The following is a 17,071-nucleotide window of genomic DNA, read 5'->3' as shown; positions in this document are numbered from 1 at the left end:
GTACGTACTCAGGAACCACAATGCAAATGCAAACAATCCCAAGTGTGCGCGTGTGTGTAGAGAGAGATATATATATTTTTTTTTTTAAGTCTTGCTTTTTGAAAGCCAGGATTTTGCCACAGGGTAATAAGAGAAAGAGCTAAAAAGAAATTTAAAAGCCTCAGCTAGAAAACGTCTTGTACCCCTGAACTCTGCTCTGCCTCAGACTCTCAGCCCCTCTCCTGCCAGGGCTGTCCCGAATTGCGCCTGGGCGATGGAAGTGCTCGGACGAGGCAAGGGATGCTCAGGGCAGCGATGAGTGCTGCCAGGTCTCTGCCTAGCCAACAGGCAGGAGAGTTTGCCTCTGCCTGTCCCTGCCCACGGCTCCTAATCTCTGATCCCCTTCGCAGGCAGCTTCACCCTCCACCGCAACGACCCTGTCCTTGTCCTGCTCCCCCTGCTCTGCAAACCCCCGTGGGACAGGGAGGTGCAGGGCTGAGACCGCCCAACTCATTGCACACGTGAGGCAGAGGAACAGCAGCGCAGTCAAGGCCGACACGAAGCAACGCTCGACCCCGTCGTCGCTCCTGGCTTTATCAGTGGTGACAGCAGAGGAGACGCCGCATCTCCCGCCCCAGGGCTCGCTTGGTGACACGGCGGGGGGGGGGGCAGGGGGGGGGACAGGGCTGCTGTCACTCTGCCTTCGCTGCCTCATCAACCCTGGGCAGAATAGGCGGGTTGAGGGGGGGGGGGGGCTCGAACCCCCCCACCTCCATCCCCGCAGCGTGAAGGTGACATCCTCTGAGTGATGGGGAATAACCCAAAATAAAATATCCATCCTTTGCCCGGGAGGGGGGGGGGGTTAAAGCCCCCCACCGCGTCCTTGGGACGCGGTGGGGGGCTTTAACCCCCCCCCCCTCCCGGGCAAAGGATGGATATTTTATTTTCCTAAACCACCAGCTCCAAAACCAAAACTCAGCTCCAGAGAGCGGCTCATCTCCCGCAGGGATCTGCACCCCAGCACCCCGAGAGGGCAAGCAGGCAGTGCCAGCAGCCAGAGACCTCCGACCGCAGGGGTTTTTTTGGTTAAAAAGCTCTGAATCCTCGTGCAGCCCAGAACTCTGCAGGGGGGGGAGTGCATAAAAAAAAAAAAAAACATTTTTACTGCATTAAAAAAAATATATACATTTTTCTGCTTGAGTGTCTAAAAAGAGAGGTTAAAAGCAAGCAGGGGCTGATATTTGCTCCTGGCGACTTGCAGGGGAGGGCTGGAGAGGGCTGCTTTATGGAAGCGTGGGTCTCTCGCAGCCTCCCCACGCTCCTCTTCCTCGCCTCAGCTCGCTTTTTTTGTCCCAGCCCCTAGCAGGAACCGCGCATCAGCGCTGCCATCCAAAGCGTCTCTTCTGGGGGGGGCCTGAAGGAGGCCAGAAGAACAGCCTCGGGCTGAAACTTGGCAAGGGGCGTCTGCACTCCAGGAGGGAGGAATTCCTGGGTTAGAATCCCTTTTTTTTTTTAAGCCCACAGAGTCCCGTTTTATAAGCATGAAAGAGAGCAAAGAAGCGGAAACGCTTTCTTAGTTTGCATTATTTCCTATTAAAACAAGGGAAGAACCGTCATAGCGAGGAAGAGCCTGACAAACCCTCCTCGTCCTCTGAAAGCGCACACGCCCGTTACTACACCATCGCTCCAAAGCCCACGTGTCCCCTCAGTTCCTTTGCCCGGAGGGGCCACATCCCCCCCCCAGCCCCTCCGTGCTGGCACATCCCTACGGAGAGGTACCAAAACCCCGTGGAGGAGGCATCTCTCCATCACTTGCACCGAAGCAAAGCCCCATGGCGGGAGACGGAGCTGTTCCCGCAGCCGCTTTCCCACCTCCTCCGGCACACGAACTCTCCGTTGTCCCCACGTTCCCAGGGCCTGCCCTGGAAAGCTGCGGGTTTCCACCTCAGGGCCGAACCCCAAGGTACCTGTGGGCGAGCCGGGGGCTGCTGACGGCCGCGACGCCTGCCAAGGGCGGCCTTAATCCCCGGCTGGAGAGAGCTGCCGCCGCGGCCGAGCCGGTGGCACCCAGATCCCTTATTAGCAGAGGACACGGGGAGGTGGCGGGGGACGCGGGAGGGCAGCCGGCCCCAAGAAGCCGCCAGCAAGAACGTGTGATGGGGTTAACCAGCGATGGGCTGGAGCTGGGTAAACAGCGCAAAGGCCGCTCCGCTCCGCGGGGAGTCCTTGGGGACCCCCAGGGACAGCCCTGGCTGGGCCCCTCCGAAAGGTGCCGCAGAGCGAGGGACACCCGGCTGGCACCCGCTGACCCGGTTCGTTCACAGCTGCCCTGGAACTGGAACAAGGAACTGAAGTTAAGGGCAGCGCCTGTAACTTCCTCGGAGGAGGCACCGGCACGGCCTCGCGTCCCGCAGCCCCCGCTCAAGCCCCGGGCTCGGCGTCGTGCCGCCCCCCGCGGCCCCGGCAGCCGGGTGACCCCCCCCCCCCGCTACCCCCGGGACCCTCGGGCAGCGCTGCCCGCGCACGAACCGGGGTGGGGGGGGCAGGTTCGGGCCCGGGTGGGGAGGAACGGCCGGAATAAGAAAAGTTACGACAAGTTTCCCCGCGGGCACGGAGGCGCTGGTGGCGTGGGGTGGCGTAGGGGGGACGCGGGGTGGCGAGAAGCGGCGCAGCGGCGTGTTCCGCACCCTCCCGCCCCATCTCGGGGCTGTGGGGACCCCGGCGGGGCGGGGGTTCCCCCCCCCACCTCCGCCCGGAGACCCCAAGTGACTGCCGGCTGCGAGCCAGCCCTGCCGGCGCCGGGCTCAGCAGAGCCGGGGGTGCCGGATGCGACCCCCCAGCCCCACGCACCCCCAGCTGCGCATCCAGCTGTGCGTCCAGCGGTGCCCCCGGGGCTCTCTCCTTCCTTCCAGCTGCAGCAGGGAGCAGCCGCGCAGCGCTGGCCCCGCGCCCTGAGCCGGCCCCCGCCCGGGACACAGCTGGGATGGGGGGGGGGGGAGCACATCTGGCCCGAGGGCGGCACCGCTGGAGGGGCACCCCCCGCCCCCCCGCATGCAACAGCTGCCCCGCGAGCGCCCCGCGGCTGCCCACCTGCAGGGAGGGCCCGGCCGGCCCCTCCTCGCCCGGCGCTGGGCGGCTCCGCACGGCGACAGCGGCCCCAGCCCCGGCCCCGGCCCCAGCCCGGCCCCGGCCGCCGCCTCCTCCCGGCCCGGCCCCGCCGGACAATAGCGCGGGCCGCCGGCGGCGGGGGGCGGGGCCTGCGCCCTCATTAGCATCCCGCCGCTTCCCGCCAATGCGCGCGCGCGCCGCCGAGCGGAGAACGAGAGGGCCGTTAGCATAAACCCAGCCCTCTCCTTCATTTGCATAGCCCGCGGCGGGCGGCCAATCAAAGCCCCGGCGGGTGGCTCTCATTGTCATAATTTATGCAGCACGAGCACCCCCTGGTGGGGCGGAGCGGGGTTGGGGGCTGCCGCATGTACGGGCAGGGACACGGGCAGGGACATGAGCACGGGCAGGGACACGGACACGGGCAGGGACACGGGCAGGGACATGAGCACGGGCACGGGCACGGACACGGGCACAGACACGGACATGAGCACGGGCAGGGACATGAGCACGGGCAGGGACAGGGGCACGAACAGGGACACAGACACGGACAGGGACACGGGCAGGGACACGGACACGGGCAGGGACACGGGCACAGACGGGGCATCCCGTCCTCGGGCACGGCCCTGGCAGGGGATGGGGATGGGGATGGGGCAGTTTCACCCCACCAGGATGCCCATCGCCATTGCACCCCCACCTGCCCAGCCGGTGCTGGGGTGCCCCGCAGGCAGCCCTGCCCCCAGCCCCCATCCCAGCCCCCAAGAAACCCCCACGACCCCACCCGTTTTCTAACCTGATAGATTTATTGAAAAATTAAAAGCACAAGCTCTGTATATATAAATACGACGACGTTGCCAGCGATTTACAAGGCCTCCGGTTGCTCTCTCCGCATCCCCGCCCCGTGGCTGTGCCACTTGCCTGGGCACGAGCATTGACCGCCCGAAAACCCCTCCGGCCTGAGCCACGGGCCCACCTCGCTCTGCGTGTGGCACTCAAATGACAGTGGGGACGCCCAGACCTCCGCCATCTTCCCGCCCCGCTCCCCAGCCTGGCCGAGGGGCAGAGGGTGTCCCCGAAGGGCAGCCCCCCCCACCCCAGACAGGACAGGGATGGAGACTTTAAGGGACGTGCACTGATTTCTGCCCGTTCTCAGCCTGCCCTACCCAGGCAGGGAGAGGCTGCGGTGGGTGAGGGGACGTTTGGGGACGAGATGGGGGTGTCTGTACGTGCAGGGTGGCGCGGCGGGCGAGGGCTCTGCGTGGTGGGATGCTGCTTACACACCTCGGCGCTGCCTTTCATCCCCGTTCGGGTGCTCCCTGTCCCAAGCCACGCTCCCCAAACCCCATTCGGGTTCCTAAAGGGCGACGTTGAATTCTGTGACCAAGAAATCAATGTAGTCCTTTTCCTTCAGCTTAAAGGCTTCAGCGATGATACGGGCGGCCTCCCGGTGCTCTTTGCCCCGTAGCCCCGTGCCATTCACCTCCAAAATGACATGGCCCACCTTCAGCTTCCCGCAGTTGTGTGCCGAGCCCCCACGCTGCGGGAAAGAGGTGGTCAGCTCATGCTCTCACCATCCCCCTCGGCTCAACCCAGGGATGAAATACAGGCGGTTTTGGGAAAATGGGAAATACTTCATTTCCATCGTGTTTACCTGACCCGGTGAACGCTGGGTCAGGGTGAACACGATGGAAATTAAATCACATTTTGGAAAGAGGGGATGAATTTGGCTTCCCTCCTGCTCGCTCCTGGAGCACAGCGCCAGCTGGGATGGCCAAGAATAACCAAGGCGCAGTCAGCTCTGCCTTTTGCTGTAAATAACTTGCATTTTGCCCCAAGTAAACAGCAGAGGAAACGGTGTGGGAAGACAGCTCTCGAGGGCTCAGGCTCCCATCCACCATTCCCCCCCCCCCCCCAAATCCTCTGAGCAGAAAAAGGGAGTTTCCAGACGTCTGGAGACACCAGCCAAGCTTTTGGGGCTGCCCAGACCATCTCTGAAATGTCTGGAGCAAACCCTTGGCTCCCAGGACGTGCTTTATGGTATGGGATCATGCACGGGACACAAACACAATCCTCAGGAAAGCCCCCCACAGCAGAACGATGCCCCTGATGTCCAGGGAGATGCAGGGCTATTCAGGGGGAGGGCACACCTCCAACCCCCGCCCCGGGGCAGGGCTGCCCACTGCACCCTGGCCGTGGCTGAAGGGCTTTCCTGACGTCCAGGGAGGAGAGGGACAGGATGTGCATCGAGTTCTTCCCATTCTCTGCCTGCCCTACCTGGATGGTGACAATGCGGGGCAGCGGCTGCCGCGTGTTTGCTCCACCCTCGATGGCGATCCCCAAGGTCGGTGCGCTCTTGGACACTCGGATCAGACACGAGGTGGGCTCCAGGAGCCCCGGCTGCGGGGAGAGACGGCAGCGCTGCCGAGGGAGGCCGAGCACCGCTTGCCTGCCACGCTCCCTCGGCCGGGGGTCGACGGCAGGCAGTGTCACCCATGGCAGGCTTCCACGGGAGAGGGACAGCCATGCCGCCTGCAGTCGCTCTCTGACTCCTGACATCCAAGATCCCGACCGTGTGCAGGTCGGAAGGGCTTGGGGAGCAGCGGAGCGGCTCTCTGCCTGCCTACGCCCCTCGACCTCGCCGCCATCAGAAACCTTTCAATTTACTTCTGATACCTGATGTCACCTTCCCCCTGGGAGACAGGTGGCTGCACTCATAGGACACTCTGCCCTGTGGACATCCCCTCAGAGCCAGGAACTCTGGCGCGTCCCAAGTAACCACTTGCTGGAGCTGGGAAGGGACCGCGTTTACCCAGGACAGTAACCTCGGCTGCTCCTGGCTCCCGGCCCCACAGCTCAGCCCACCGGGGAGCTGACTCAGCTCGTTAAACGAGAGGATAAATGACCCATCGGAGGGGTTGCTGCCTGCAGGCAGAGGAGGCAGAACCGGCAGATGGCTGGACGAGGCAGCGGGGAGCAGCACTGCCCCTTGGCAGCCCTGGGTGCCCACCTCCCACCAACGGCAGCACCCCTGGGCACCCAGCCTCACCGGCTTGGAGACCCCCTCCGCTGCCCCCTCGCTCCTCGCAGCCGCCTTGAGGCTTCGGCTTTTCCCAGGGACCGGCTGCCGGCTCTTGTCCTTGCCGCTCATCTCGACCTCCCCGATGTCCACCCCGCTGTCCTCGCTGAGGGTCTGCCCGCTGTCCGACAGCTGGGAGAGCGTGGAGGCTGGGGAGAGACGAGGGCTGTTAGAGGTCGGGCAGCGCAGCTCTGCGGCCAGCCGAGCACCCACAGGGCCACGGACCAGAGGGAGGACATCTCACCCGCTCCCAGGGCTGGGCAGGTTCCCTGGGATTTAGACCCAGACCTCAGAGCGGGGTTCCCAAGCGGACCCCTCCTGAAGAGCAGAGCTGTGCACAGGGAGCATCAAGGCACGAGTGGCCTCAAACCCCGGTCCAGGATCCAACCCAAATCCCGAGCTGGGACGGAAGGAGAGGGCGATGAGCTCAGGGATCCTGCCGGAGCCCAGTCTGAGGCAGCCCACGTTCAGCACCAGGGTCTGGGAGGACACGGCCAGCCCCCAGCAAGCAGGTGACGCCAGGCAGGGGCTTTGTCCCCTCCGAGGCTGAGGACCCTGGGTGCAGACCGAGCCTCCGCCTCCGGACACGACCGTGGGAACACCGGTACGACAGCACCGGCGAGGGCTGCAGGGGCGGGAGATGGGCTCCGGGGGGGCGGAGGAGTTGGGGTCACAGGGAGGCAGGCACTGCAGCCCCACGGCATTAACCACCCACCTGCAGCGGGGGGGCGGTGCCACGGGAGGGCGACAACGTCCCTCGCATCGGGTCCCACGGAGCCTGGCCGCAAACGGGGCACTGCCCGGGGGGGGGGGGGGGGTCGGGGTCGGAGGGGCTGGAGGATGCTGGGGGTACCCCCAGCCCACCCCCCCGGCACCCCCAGGGCTCCAGGACCACCCTTCCCACCCGCCGGTGGTCCCCCCCAGAGCCACTGCCGGGGGACCCGGGGAGCCCAGCACGCTCCTCCCTCCCTTCCACTTCTCCCAGGATGTGCTCAGGATCCAGCTGACTCCCAAGCTCTGTGTGGGCACAATTAAGTGGGGGTTTTGTGTTGGTTTTTTTTTTTTTTTCTCCTTCCAAAATACGGAGTTAATGGAAAAATGCCCGAATTGCTGGGGTTTTTTGGTTTTTTTTTTTTTTAAACTCCTCTGGAAGCAGATTTTATGAACTAACGCAGCAATGCCCACACAAGAGAGAAGTCGTAATCAACTGCCGAACAGAGCTCGGCCTTTAAGCAAAGGTCAGCCTGAGTCCCGCTGGCGAGGCAGGCAGGCTGTGACGAGCGTGCTGAATGCTGATGGGGAGCTGGCTGCCCCGGCCCGGGCCCTCGCAGGTTTTCCAGCGATGCCAAAACCCAGGGCCGAGGGCTTTGTCTCAGAGATTAACAGCACTACTGCTGAGAACACTGCGGAGGGCTTCACGTGTTTCGTGGATTTTCACTTTTTTTTTTTTTTTTTTTTGTCATGATGCTGTCAAGCTGTTTTCTGCAATTGAAAATTCACCTTGGGGGGGAAAAAAAAAAAAAAGGCAAACCAACACACAGCTACCAAACGTCGCCGCGCCGATCCAGGCTCTGTGGCTTTTACCCTACAATATATTGACCTGGAATTTGAACCAAAATTGTAACGTTTGCCCCTGCAGCCTCCCCGGCAGGCGCTGCCAGCCCACATCCCCACCAGGAAGGGAAAGCCCTGCAACCGAGTCTGCTGCTCAGGCAGGGACCTGCAGCCTGATGTAGGTCTCTCTCTTCCAACTCCCCCAGTTCCTGCCCTTGAGACGTGTCTCTTCTCCTGTTTCTCTCTTGAGGAACACCCCAGAGAGGGGTTTTTTCACCCCCGCGGCTGATAACGTGACACCCACCTCTGGCCTGGGGCAACGGCCTCACTTCGTTGACGTCGGGCTCGCTGTTGGGTTGGTGCACCTCCACCATGATGAAATGCTGGTTGGCCACGGCCTGCGGGCTGCCCTTGTCCGGTGGGGGGGGTGCCGGGTGGGACGGGGGAGGAGGAGGGAACGGGGAAGGGGGGCTCTGAAGCCCGCCGGCTGCAGGGCCATCTGGGGGTGGGCTCTTCAACCTCGTTGGGGACTGGACCCTGGGGAAGGGACCGATGGGGTGTTGGCTGACCAAGGAGAGCTGGGCATCCATCTGCCTCCTGGAGCTGTGCAGGGCCGGAGAAATGGTGGCATAGATAGCGCTTGGGGCAGACTCCTCGGTGGATGTGGTAGCAGTGGAAGTCACGCTGACCGTGTCCTTCTCAGGGTGGCTAGGAGGGGGCGTGGGGTTTCGAGGGGCCACGAAGAAGAGGCCTGACTGAGAGGACTCGGAGGAAGGGCGCTTGGGCTTGTCTTTCCCTGGGTTCCTGTGCTGGGCAGCAGCAGGGTCCAGCATCTGGGGGGCTGAAGGAGGAGGTGGAGGCTTGAAGTTGGGTGGTTCGTCTGGGAAGGAGGAGAGATCGTCCTGCCAGACCAAGAACAGAAGCCTTTAGGACACCATGCTCTGCTGCAAGAACTTCCCCAGGCCCACAGTCACCTGCACCCGCCTTCTCACAGTGACCGTGGCAAAATGAGCTGATTTTCATAGCAACACCTTTCCGACCTCACCGGCAGTAAGAACACGACTCAGAAGTGAGGACAATTAGAGGACAAACTACCCAACTTCTGCTCTGGTTCACACAGATCTGAGACTCAGCCAGCCAGCCAGCATCCTTCTTCCCAACTGGTCTGATTAATTGGCTGCAGTGAAATCCACGGGCCCGTGACGTAGCAACGAGCTACAGAAGCTGAGGCAAGACTCGGTATCATCAATTTGCCTCCAGCTCCCATCCAAGACGCAGCAGCACGGCGTAGTGCCTTACCAGGGAGATGTCCGGCAGAGTGTTGATGCTAGTTTGGTGGCCATCTCCACCTCCCTCCAGTTCTGACGTGTTCTAACAGGGCAAAGAAGGAAGAGAAAACCAGGTCACAGCAGCAAGGAGCAACCACCACAGTGTCAGCGAGGCAGGGAACATGCAAAGAGATACACGGCGTTGCCCAAAACCCCCACGCAAGGCCAGTCTTTCACCCAAAGGTTTTGGTTTCCTGGGAAGTTCCCTAGAGACTCACACGTACGAGCAAAGCAACACGGCTGGGAAACCGACTCTCCCAAGCTAAGCTGCGTGCTCAAAGCACGCTGTGAACTTGACCTACCAGGGCAATCTCCTCTGTAACGGAGCAGCATGCTCCTCTTAATGAACTCTCAGCTCTGGAGGGAGGGGAGGAACCAGCTCTGAGGGCCGCAGGTTCCACACCTGGATCTTTCCCAGGAGAAGGGCAATGCACAAGTTTAAAACTTCCCTCCCTTGCAGACCAGAGCAGTCGGCCTCAGATGCTAATAGAAGCCGCTGCCACTGCCTTAATGAGTCAAAATGTCATTAGAAAACGTCACATCACAGCTCTGAACACGTCACAGCTCCAGACGTCAAGAAGGGCTTCGGGAATGCGTCAGTCTGTCTGCGCAGGGGCAGCTGTCAGTCGGGATGGACCCAAGGCGAGGACACGGGACACAGTCTGACAGAGCAAACGGGCACCCTGGCTACGCACCAGCAGGGAGGGCAGAGCTGGGGGGTGCAGAGGGGGCTGGGTGCGGAGCTCTGCCCCGGGGAGCCGTGCCTGGCCTGAACGGGGCTGAACCCAGCCGGTCCTGAGTCCAGGCCAGAGCCGTGGCTCTGCTGCTGGCTTTGCCCCAGGTACTCTCCTGGGGGATGCGCTGCGGTGGTGCACATCCCCAGCTCTGCCTGGTTCCCCTGCAAGAGCAAACCCAGACTCAGCACCCCCCTCCCACAGGAACCCCCCATCCGGAGAAGCGTCTGCCGCTGCTCGGAAAGGGTGTACTTCATTTCTGTCACGTTCACAGGGATGTTTGTGTGTTTGTGCTGGAATGGGCAGGGTACAGTTTGTGTTTAACTGTGTGTTATTTATTGCAGGGTAAACAACTGCTTAGTTGAAATGTTGGTGCATCTGCATTTCCCCCATCTGCTGGAGGCTGCCGCTGTGCCTGTAAGATGTTAGCGTCCCAAAATAGACACGGGAGACAATTAAGAACATTAGAGAAGCAGCAAAAACATTGATGGAAAGTGCTTTTATCTCTGTGGCTTATCAGAAGAAACCCTGGAGAATGAGAACTAAAAGAAATGGCTTGTTCAGAAAGCAACAGGGAAAGTAGTAGCTTGGGAAACCACTCCTTCCTCTGTCGAGGGCTGATTTTATCATCAATCCAATATAAAGGCAGGTGGCTTTTGAAAGAGAAACTTCCCCTACCCCTTCTTGGGTTACTGACCGCGCGGCAAGCCAGGGCAGCAGACAAGATCTGGCTGAAACACACGGCAGCAGCGACAGAAAGATCAGGCTTCAGCCAGAGCTGACGCACCACAGGACTCTGCAAATCCAAGCGCTGGCACGAAGGACGGGGCGATACCATACGCCTGAGGCTGGAGGAAGGCTGTTTCAGAAACGACCTGCCTTCATATTGATTAAAAGGATCACGGACTGCTCTGGGCTGTGCACGTATTAGCAGCAGGACTTCAGATTCACCTGAAGCGCCCACGAGTTTAAAAAGCTCGAGTGCCATCACGGACGCCAAGGAGCAGAGATGCTCAGCCGGACAAAATGCAGGGCTGAAGAAACCGCTCGAAACTGCACCAGCGCGCTCACCGCAGAGCTCCCTCCCTTTGCCATCGTTTCCTCTAACGAGAAAGCTGTTCTGCAGAAAGCTGCCCAAGAATCTAACCCTCCCCCTGCACCAGCCCACCTCCAGCTGCTGCCCAGAGCCTTTAATCCAGCCAAATGGCTGCGGGCACGAGGAGAGGAGCCAAGGTGGAGACGGTGGCATTTCAGCTCAGCCTGGCCTCACGTGAGAGGATCTCGGTGTCCCAAGCTCTTCCCGCTGCCAGCCTCAGCCTGCCTCCAGGAGTTCACCGAGCTGCTGGCAGACGCGTGAGGACCAGACCCCCGTGATGTGACGGGGAGCAGCCTGCCGTCAGATAGCCATGGTTACGTCGCTACTAAAGAGAGAAGAGTCCGCCCGATGCCCCCCCTAAAATTCTGCCCGTGCCATTTCCCCCAGCCCTACCGCTGAACTCCGTGCCCATCACCATGACATCAGGCCCATCGTGTGCCGTGTCCCAGCCCAGGCCTCGTAGCTAGGACCAGTCCGCAGCGAGACTTGAATCCTCCCGGCAAAGGGAGGGTGGGCACAGCGCCGCACCCCGCGCCCTCGCTGCCAGCACTCATCCTGCTGCCCCGGCTCTGCTCGCCCTGCGCAGCCAGGGCCACCGACACTGCTCCTCCTCTTCAGGGCACTTTCTTTCTGCTGAAGTGTGCAGGGAATTTGCCTTTCCCCAAGCTTAGTACTTTGGGGGCAAAAGCAATTAAATAGAAATTGCTCTGGGCTATAAAATGTAATGGGTTTTAAGCTGAGCACATTTGCTTTCAGGAATTGGCTATTTTAAGACTCTGCTTTCCTGGATTTCCCTTGGAAGACCCATCGAAGCCACGTGCCACTGCTCTGAAAAATGAGTTTTTATTGAGGAGGCTGCTCCCTCCTACCGACTCTCTGCTCCTTTAGCCCATCTATTTTCTAGTTACTTATAGAAACTGGGGGCCAGGCGAGGCTCTTCCAGCCCCTCTGCAGGATGCAGCTGGAAAACTTTTGCCATAGAATCACAGACTGGTTTGGGTTGGAAGGGACCTCAGAGATCATCTGGCTCCAGCCCCCTGCCATGGGCAGGGACACCCTCCGCTGGCCCAGGATGCCCAAAGCCTCATCCTCCTCCCTCCTATCTTGCACAGAGTCCAGGGCAGGAGCAATGGAGCTGGACAGCATCTTCCAGACAGGCAGTTTCCATCCTCAGATTAAGTGGTGGAGAAACTGCCACCTCCCTGGGGAATACAACCCAACCTTTAATTAACCTCGCAGCTCCAAGCGAGTCCCTTGTTTTCCCCTCCCTTGTTTTCCCCTTCCTTAGCTTTGCAGAGCTACTCAGCCTGACTCCCGCAGGGTTTAAATTTTGAACAAGCGCACCAGTCTGAGAATAAGCCCAGCTTTCCTCCTCTCTCCCACCCCAGAACACATCTGGGGGGGGTGGAGGAGCCCCAGAGCCCCTGGCCCTGCCCCAGCCTGAGCACAGACCTCTCCGACTTCGGGGGCTCTGAGGGTGATGCAATGACACCCCCGCGGTGGCTTCACTCCATCTCTATCCTCATCGCCCGAGAGGATCGTGCCACGCGCACAGGAACCCTCCACATGGGACATCTGTGCCTGTCCCGGAGGGGGTCAGAGGACAGCCGGGAGCTGGAGCAGCTCTGTAACGGTGGACATAGGTGAGGAAGATGTCCCCCACTGCTCTGCTCTTGTTCTGCTCTCTCTCTGGGGACACAGAGATCAGCTGCCAGAGAGGCTGTGGGCTCTCGTGCTTGAGATTCACTTTCCAGAGAGAGGAACCGCTCAGTGCCATCCTCTCCTTACTCATACTGCTTGTGAAACGGAGACCAAAGACGGACAGGGGCTAGCAACTCAACTGGGTTACTGCTCTGGGCCCAATCCTGCAGCTTCGGGGAGCTGGGAGCAAGTCAGCGCCTGTGGAATCAGGCCCTGGGAGGAGAAGGCAGCTGTGGACGGCAGCGCCTTTGCTAGGAGGCAGCGGAGAAGAAAAATGAAATCAACAGGGATTTCGATTCCATAATCCTAGCAGTGAGGGCTGGGACAGGGACAAAGGCAATGCTAGACTGCCTTGTCTGTAAGCGATTAGAAACTCATACTGCTCCGATTAGACAAGTCGCATCTGATTATGGCAGGCTACAAATAACCTCTGCTTTGCAGGACTCATCTGGAGATCCAAGATTTACAAGGGGTGAGGGTGACACTTAGATAGGCAGACACACATCATCTGTGGGTGGCACCATCAAACACAGCTTAGTCTCACCTCCAAGCATCCCATAACGGAATCACTTTCTGCACAGCAGGTCCTGATCAGCCTTGTACTATTTATTTTTGGCATTAGTTCACCCACCAACCCATGGAGAGCTGAAGGGACAGGGAGCCCGGTCTAGTGTCGCTGCCTTTGGTCATGGAGCCAAAGAAACGTGTCCCACGGTTCAGGGTGCCCATGACAAACTCCATCTGGGAACACTACAGCTACCCTCTTCTAGGTAAGTGCCATTCCCAGAGGGATGTGGCTTTTGGGCCAGGTTCACGGCTACCAGAGGTCCCCTCTCCCAAAGCAGTACCAGCAGCTTTCAGCTCCACCACTCGCTGTGTGTGCTCAGCCCAGGGACCCCAGCGACCTCCTCCCAGACAAGGAGGGAACGCACTCCGCCCCACGGAGCTGCGCTGCGGGACACAAGCCTGCGGCTCTTCTCAGCCTCCTCCCGACCAAGGGCTCTGTTATGCAGAGGGATTTTTGAGGTCTACCCTCTCTAAAAAGTCTGTGTGAGGATTTCTCCAAGGCTGAACACGCCCAATGCGAGCACACCGACCCCTCCTGCACTGGGGCACTGATTTTTGCAGACTCAAGGCCCGTAAAGAAAATTCCCCCCATCCCTGAGGATGTGTGACAGGATGTGACCAGCCTACTGGTTATTTAGCCAGGGTGCCCGTACAGCAAGACAGCGCAGCAGCAGGGAGAGCACGCAACAGGGCAGGAAGGGCAGTCTGGGGTCCATGAGGCATCAACGCTGCTTTAGCGCAAGCAGGACGCTGGTACCAGCTGGGCTCGGCTCAAGGCTGAGACTTGTCTGCACCGCAGCACCAGGGCCTGCAGCCACGCTGGGGAAGGGGACTCCGGAACGGCTCAGCAGAGCCACAGGAAGAAAAGGCAGAGGTGGGTGAAACGAGGCGGCTGTTCACGCGGCTGAGTCGCATGCTGGCCCCTGGACAGCCTGTACCCGCCTCCCACCCGACGCACGTTCGCGCGCACTCTCAACCCGTCTACTATGGCAACCGCAGCACTCGAGCTCCCCGTCTCGCTGACAGCCCCTACCTCCATCAGGTCTATTAGCCACAAGAGCCGCTCCTGGGGACGTGCGAGGGGAAAAGCAGATTAAAACAAGCACAAAAGCGAAAACATAACATCAGGGAGGATGCAAAACAAATGAGTGAGACAAGCAAATCCTGGCACAACACGTCCCTCCTCCCCCAAAACCCACCCTGCAGAATCCACGTCCAGCCGCACCCAGTGCCGATGGTGACGGCTGAAACGGGCGCCCCCCCCCCCCCCCCCCCCGCGAGAGGCGCTGGGGAGGGCAACAGCAAGGCAGAGCAAACAGTTGGGGAGCTCTGCCCCCCTCCCCTCTCTCCCGCTAGCTGAGATAAGCACCATCCACCACGAGCTGGTGCTCTCTGCTTGGCAGTTGTTTTAGCCAGCAGTGGTGGCAACCATCTCGAGCGTCAGCGTTCCCACCACCCGCGGCAGAGCTCAGAGGGGTGCACGTTCTCACACCCTTGGAAAGAGGTGCCGCGCTGCCGGGGAGGACCTGCGGTGTGATCGAGGGACACACGGTCCTGAAGGAAGCTCTTCAAACAGCGGTGCCCGCTCTCTTTATGCCAGAACAGCATCCCGGTCTCCCTCCCCGACCTCTGGGCTCGTGTGCCAGGCGGGGCTGGGCCGTTGCTCGCACCCCAGGCCAAGCAGCCATGCCTGGCACGTGGTGTCACGGAGCGGGAGGGAGAGCACGGTGCACCCAAAGCAAGTGGTACAGCATGAGCACAGGGCGTCACGCTCAGTGCACAAGTCCCGGCAGACCTGTGTCAGCCATCTGAGACTTCAGAAAGCTTTTCCCAGCAGACCTTCGGAGAGCAGCACCAAACTGGCTTTGTTTACCCTGATCCGGAAAGGATCTCGCTGTAAGCCATCCTGAACAGAGCAGATGGCTTTCCTATGGGTATTTGTGAAGTCGACGGGACAAAAGCACAGCTCTGATGCTCTGAAACTCTCCCAGGCCTCTGGGGAGGCTGGACCGAAGTGCACAGGCAGGCCCAGCCCCAGGGAAGCCGCCCGCCTCTCCCCCACGCTGGCTGCGTTGCCTGGGCTCTCCGCGGCACAATCCCACTCTCCCCGGCCGTGGGCTGCTTTGCTGGCTGGCAAACTAGCAGAAAGCCTATTGTCATCCGTTCTTTTCATGAAGGTTTTAATTTCCAAGGTTGCTAATGCATTTATGATGAAAAGCATTTTACGGCTAGGAAATTAATTTCAGGGCTGTATGCCTGCACACTCTGAGGTGATTACGATAACTTAATTAGACGGTGCGTGCAATGAAGGCCTGGCAGAGAGACGTGGGAGCGCTGCCGCTTAATGCTGGAGAGTGGGCAGGGGCTGGGACAGGAATGGCAGGGGCTGGGACAGGAATGGCAGGGGCTGGGACAGGAATGGCAGCTGGCCTGGCCGCTGTGGTCCCCACTGGGATGGGGAACAGGCAGCCAGTGTCTTTATGGAGGTGATTTAAAAGCGACAGCCAGCACTGGCGAACGCGGCAGGCATTGGGTGGCAAGGAAAAAACAAACAAACCAAAAAAAAAAAAAAAAAAAAAGCTTTGAGGGAATCCATCGGGGAAGCAGAGTGAACAGGGTTTCCTGAGGGGTGAAGTGCTTTCAGAGCACTCCAGGGAAGTGAGGCTGTTGTAGGGCTGCCAGGAGCAAGTGCTGAAAGAAAACGGAACAGCCAGGAGGGACTCACCCGGGCTGAGCTGACGGTTGTGGCGGTGAAGTGGCTGCTGGAGGAAGAGACGGTGTCGCTGTAGGACATCATAGAGTAGGAGCCGGTGCCGATGCCGGGCCCCGAGGGCTGACGTGCCTTCATGGACTCGATCTCTCTCTTCAGCACCAGGTTGTCAAAGCGGTCGAGGTCTTGCGGGGAGATCACACCCCGCACCTCTGAAAGCAGTGAGAACTGGGCCAGGCAGACAGACAACCAAAGAGAGGTTGGAGCACGACCATATTCCTGGGTCGGCGAAGACCCATCCTCCCGCGCTCTTCTACAGTGGTGATGAGATGTACGAGCAGGTAACGCACGAGGACCTTTGGTCCTAACCTTTACCAGAAGCTCCTCTGCCACTGAACACCAACCTGATTCCCCCAGTATCTCCTACGTCTGGATTTTGCTTTCATACCCTCACCCTTGGCCCTGAGCAGACAACCTCAGAGGCACCGAGCCACACTGTGACAGTGGCTCTGCTCAGCCCACCGGGCACAAGAAACTGTCCCTGCCCTTGGTGTGGGCCTCACCTTAGCATGCGTGTTGAGTAGCTCGAAGAGCGCCATGACCAGAGCATCCACGGAGATGTTGCCTTCCTTATACTCTTCGAGGTAGTACCCCATGGTGGCCCGCTCCTGTTCATTCAGCAGGTGCCGTGCCTGTTCCTCCAGCATGACTCGGGTCTGGTTCACCATGCTGCTCAGCGTCACCTGGGAGCCGGCCAGGCCCCGGTAAAACACGGGCTGGGGAAGACAGGAGACAGGCTTTGGGCTGGGGTGCCAAGGAATCAGCTGCTGAAAAAGGAGCGCGGCCATCCCTCCTGCAGCACAGGCAGGACCAAGAACTGCCCCCTTGCTCTGGGCTCTGCCTACCAGCACAAGCCACCGGCGTTTCAGACCACTGCTCTCACCCAACTACCTGCGGCGAAGTTGGAAAGCGGGACTGGAAGGGAGATGCCGAAAACGCCTGGAGGCAGGTACCCCCAAGGATCCACCAGCACGGCTGCTCACTTAGTGTCACTACTTGTCACTGCCACGAGTTTATGCAGCACCACTTGAATAAACAAAACGGCTTCCCAGCTCTGTTCAGCAAGCATGGATGCTGTCCCTTGACCAGCTCGGATTTAAGGGCAGGCTGTATTCCCTCCTGGCAGAGGCAAGGTTCCCATCTGGTGTAAAAGGCACTTTT

At 60.1% G+C, this 17,071-nt stretch overlaps 1 protein-coding gene across 3 annotated transcripts in view; it reads right to left on the bottom strand.

The window, feature by feature from the left end:
* Nucleotides 1–3,868: 3,868 nt before the first annotated feature.
* The window catches only part of WHRN (whirlin), a 53,622-nt gene continuing 40,419 nt past the window's right edge, over nucleotides 3,869–17,071 (bottom strand). Inside the window, exons 6-13 of one of the 3 annotated variants that reach the window (XM_075772309.1) lie at nucleotides 16,414–16,626; nucleotides 15,866–16,078; nucleotides 14,174–14,206; nucleotides 9,014–9,085; nucleotides 8,019–8,616; nucleotides 6,131–6,309; nucleotides 5,359–5,481; nucleotides 3,869–4,621 (exon numbers count right to left, since the gene is read on the bottom strand). In XM_075772309.1, the coding sequence (XP_075628424.1) occupies nucleotides 4,439–4,621; nucleotides 5,359–5,481; nucleotides 6,131–6,309; nucleotides 8,019–8,616; nucleotides 9,014–9,085; nucleotides 14,174–14,206; nucleotides 15,866–16,078; nucleotides 16,414–16,626 (1,614 nt within the window). In that variant the 3' untranslated portion in view covers nucleotides 3,869–4,438. The remainder of the gene's footprint in view (nucleotides 4,622–5,358; nucleotides 5,482–6,130; nucleotides 6,310–8,018; nucleotides 8,617–9,013; nucleotides 9,086–14,173; nucleotides 14,207–15,865; nucleotides 16,079–16,413; nucleotides 16,627–17,071) is intronic. The other 2 variants (XM_075772311.1, XM_075772310.1) reach the window with 2 other exon arrangements.

This window comes from Balearica regulorum, chromosome 20 (genome assembly GCF_011004875.1).
Source record: "Balearica regulorum gibbericeps isolate bBalReg1 chromosome 20, bBalReg1.pri, whole genome shotgun sequence".
Classification (NCBI taxonomy): domain Eukaryota; kingdom Metazoa; phylum Chordata; class Aves; order Gruiformes; family Gruidae; genus Balearica; species Balearica regulorum.
The sequence above is the reverse complement of the archived record's forward strand: the minus strand, read 5'-3'. Positions and strand labels throughout refer to the sequence as shown.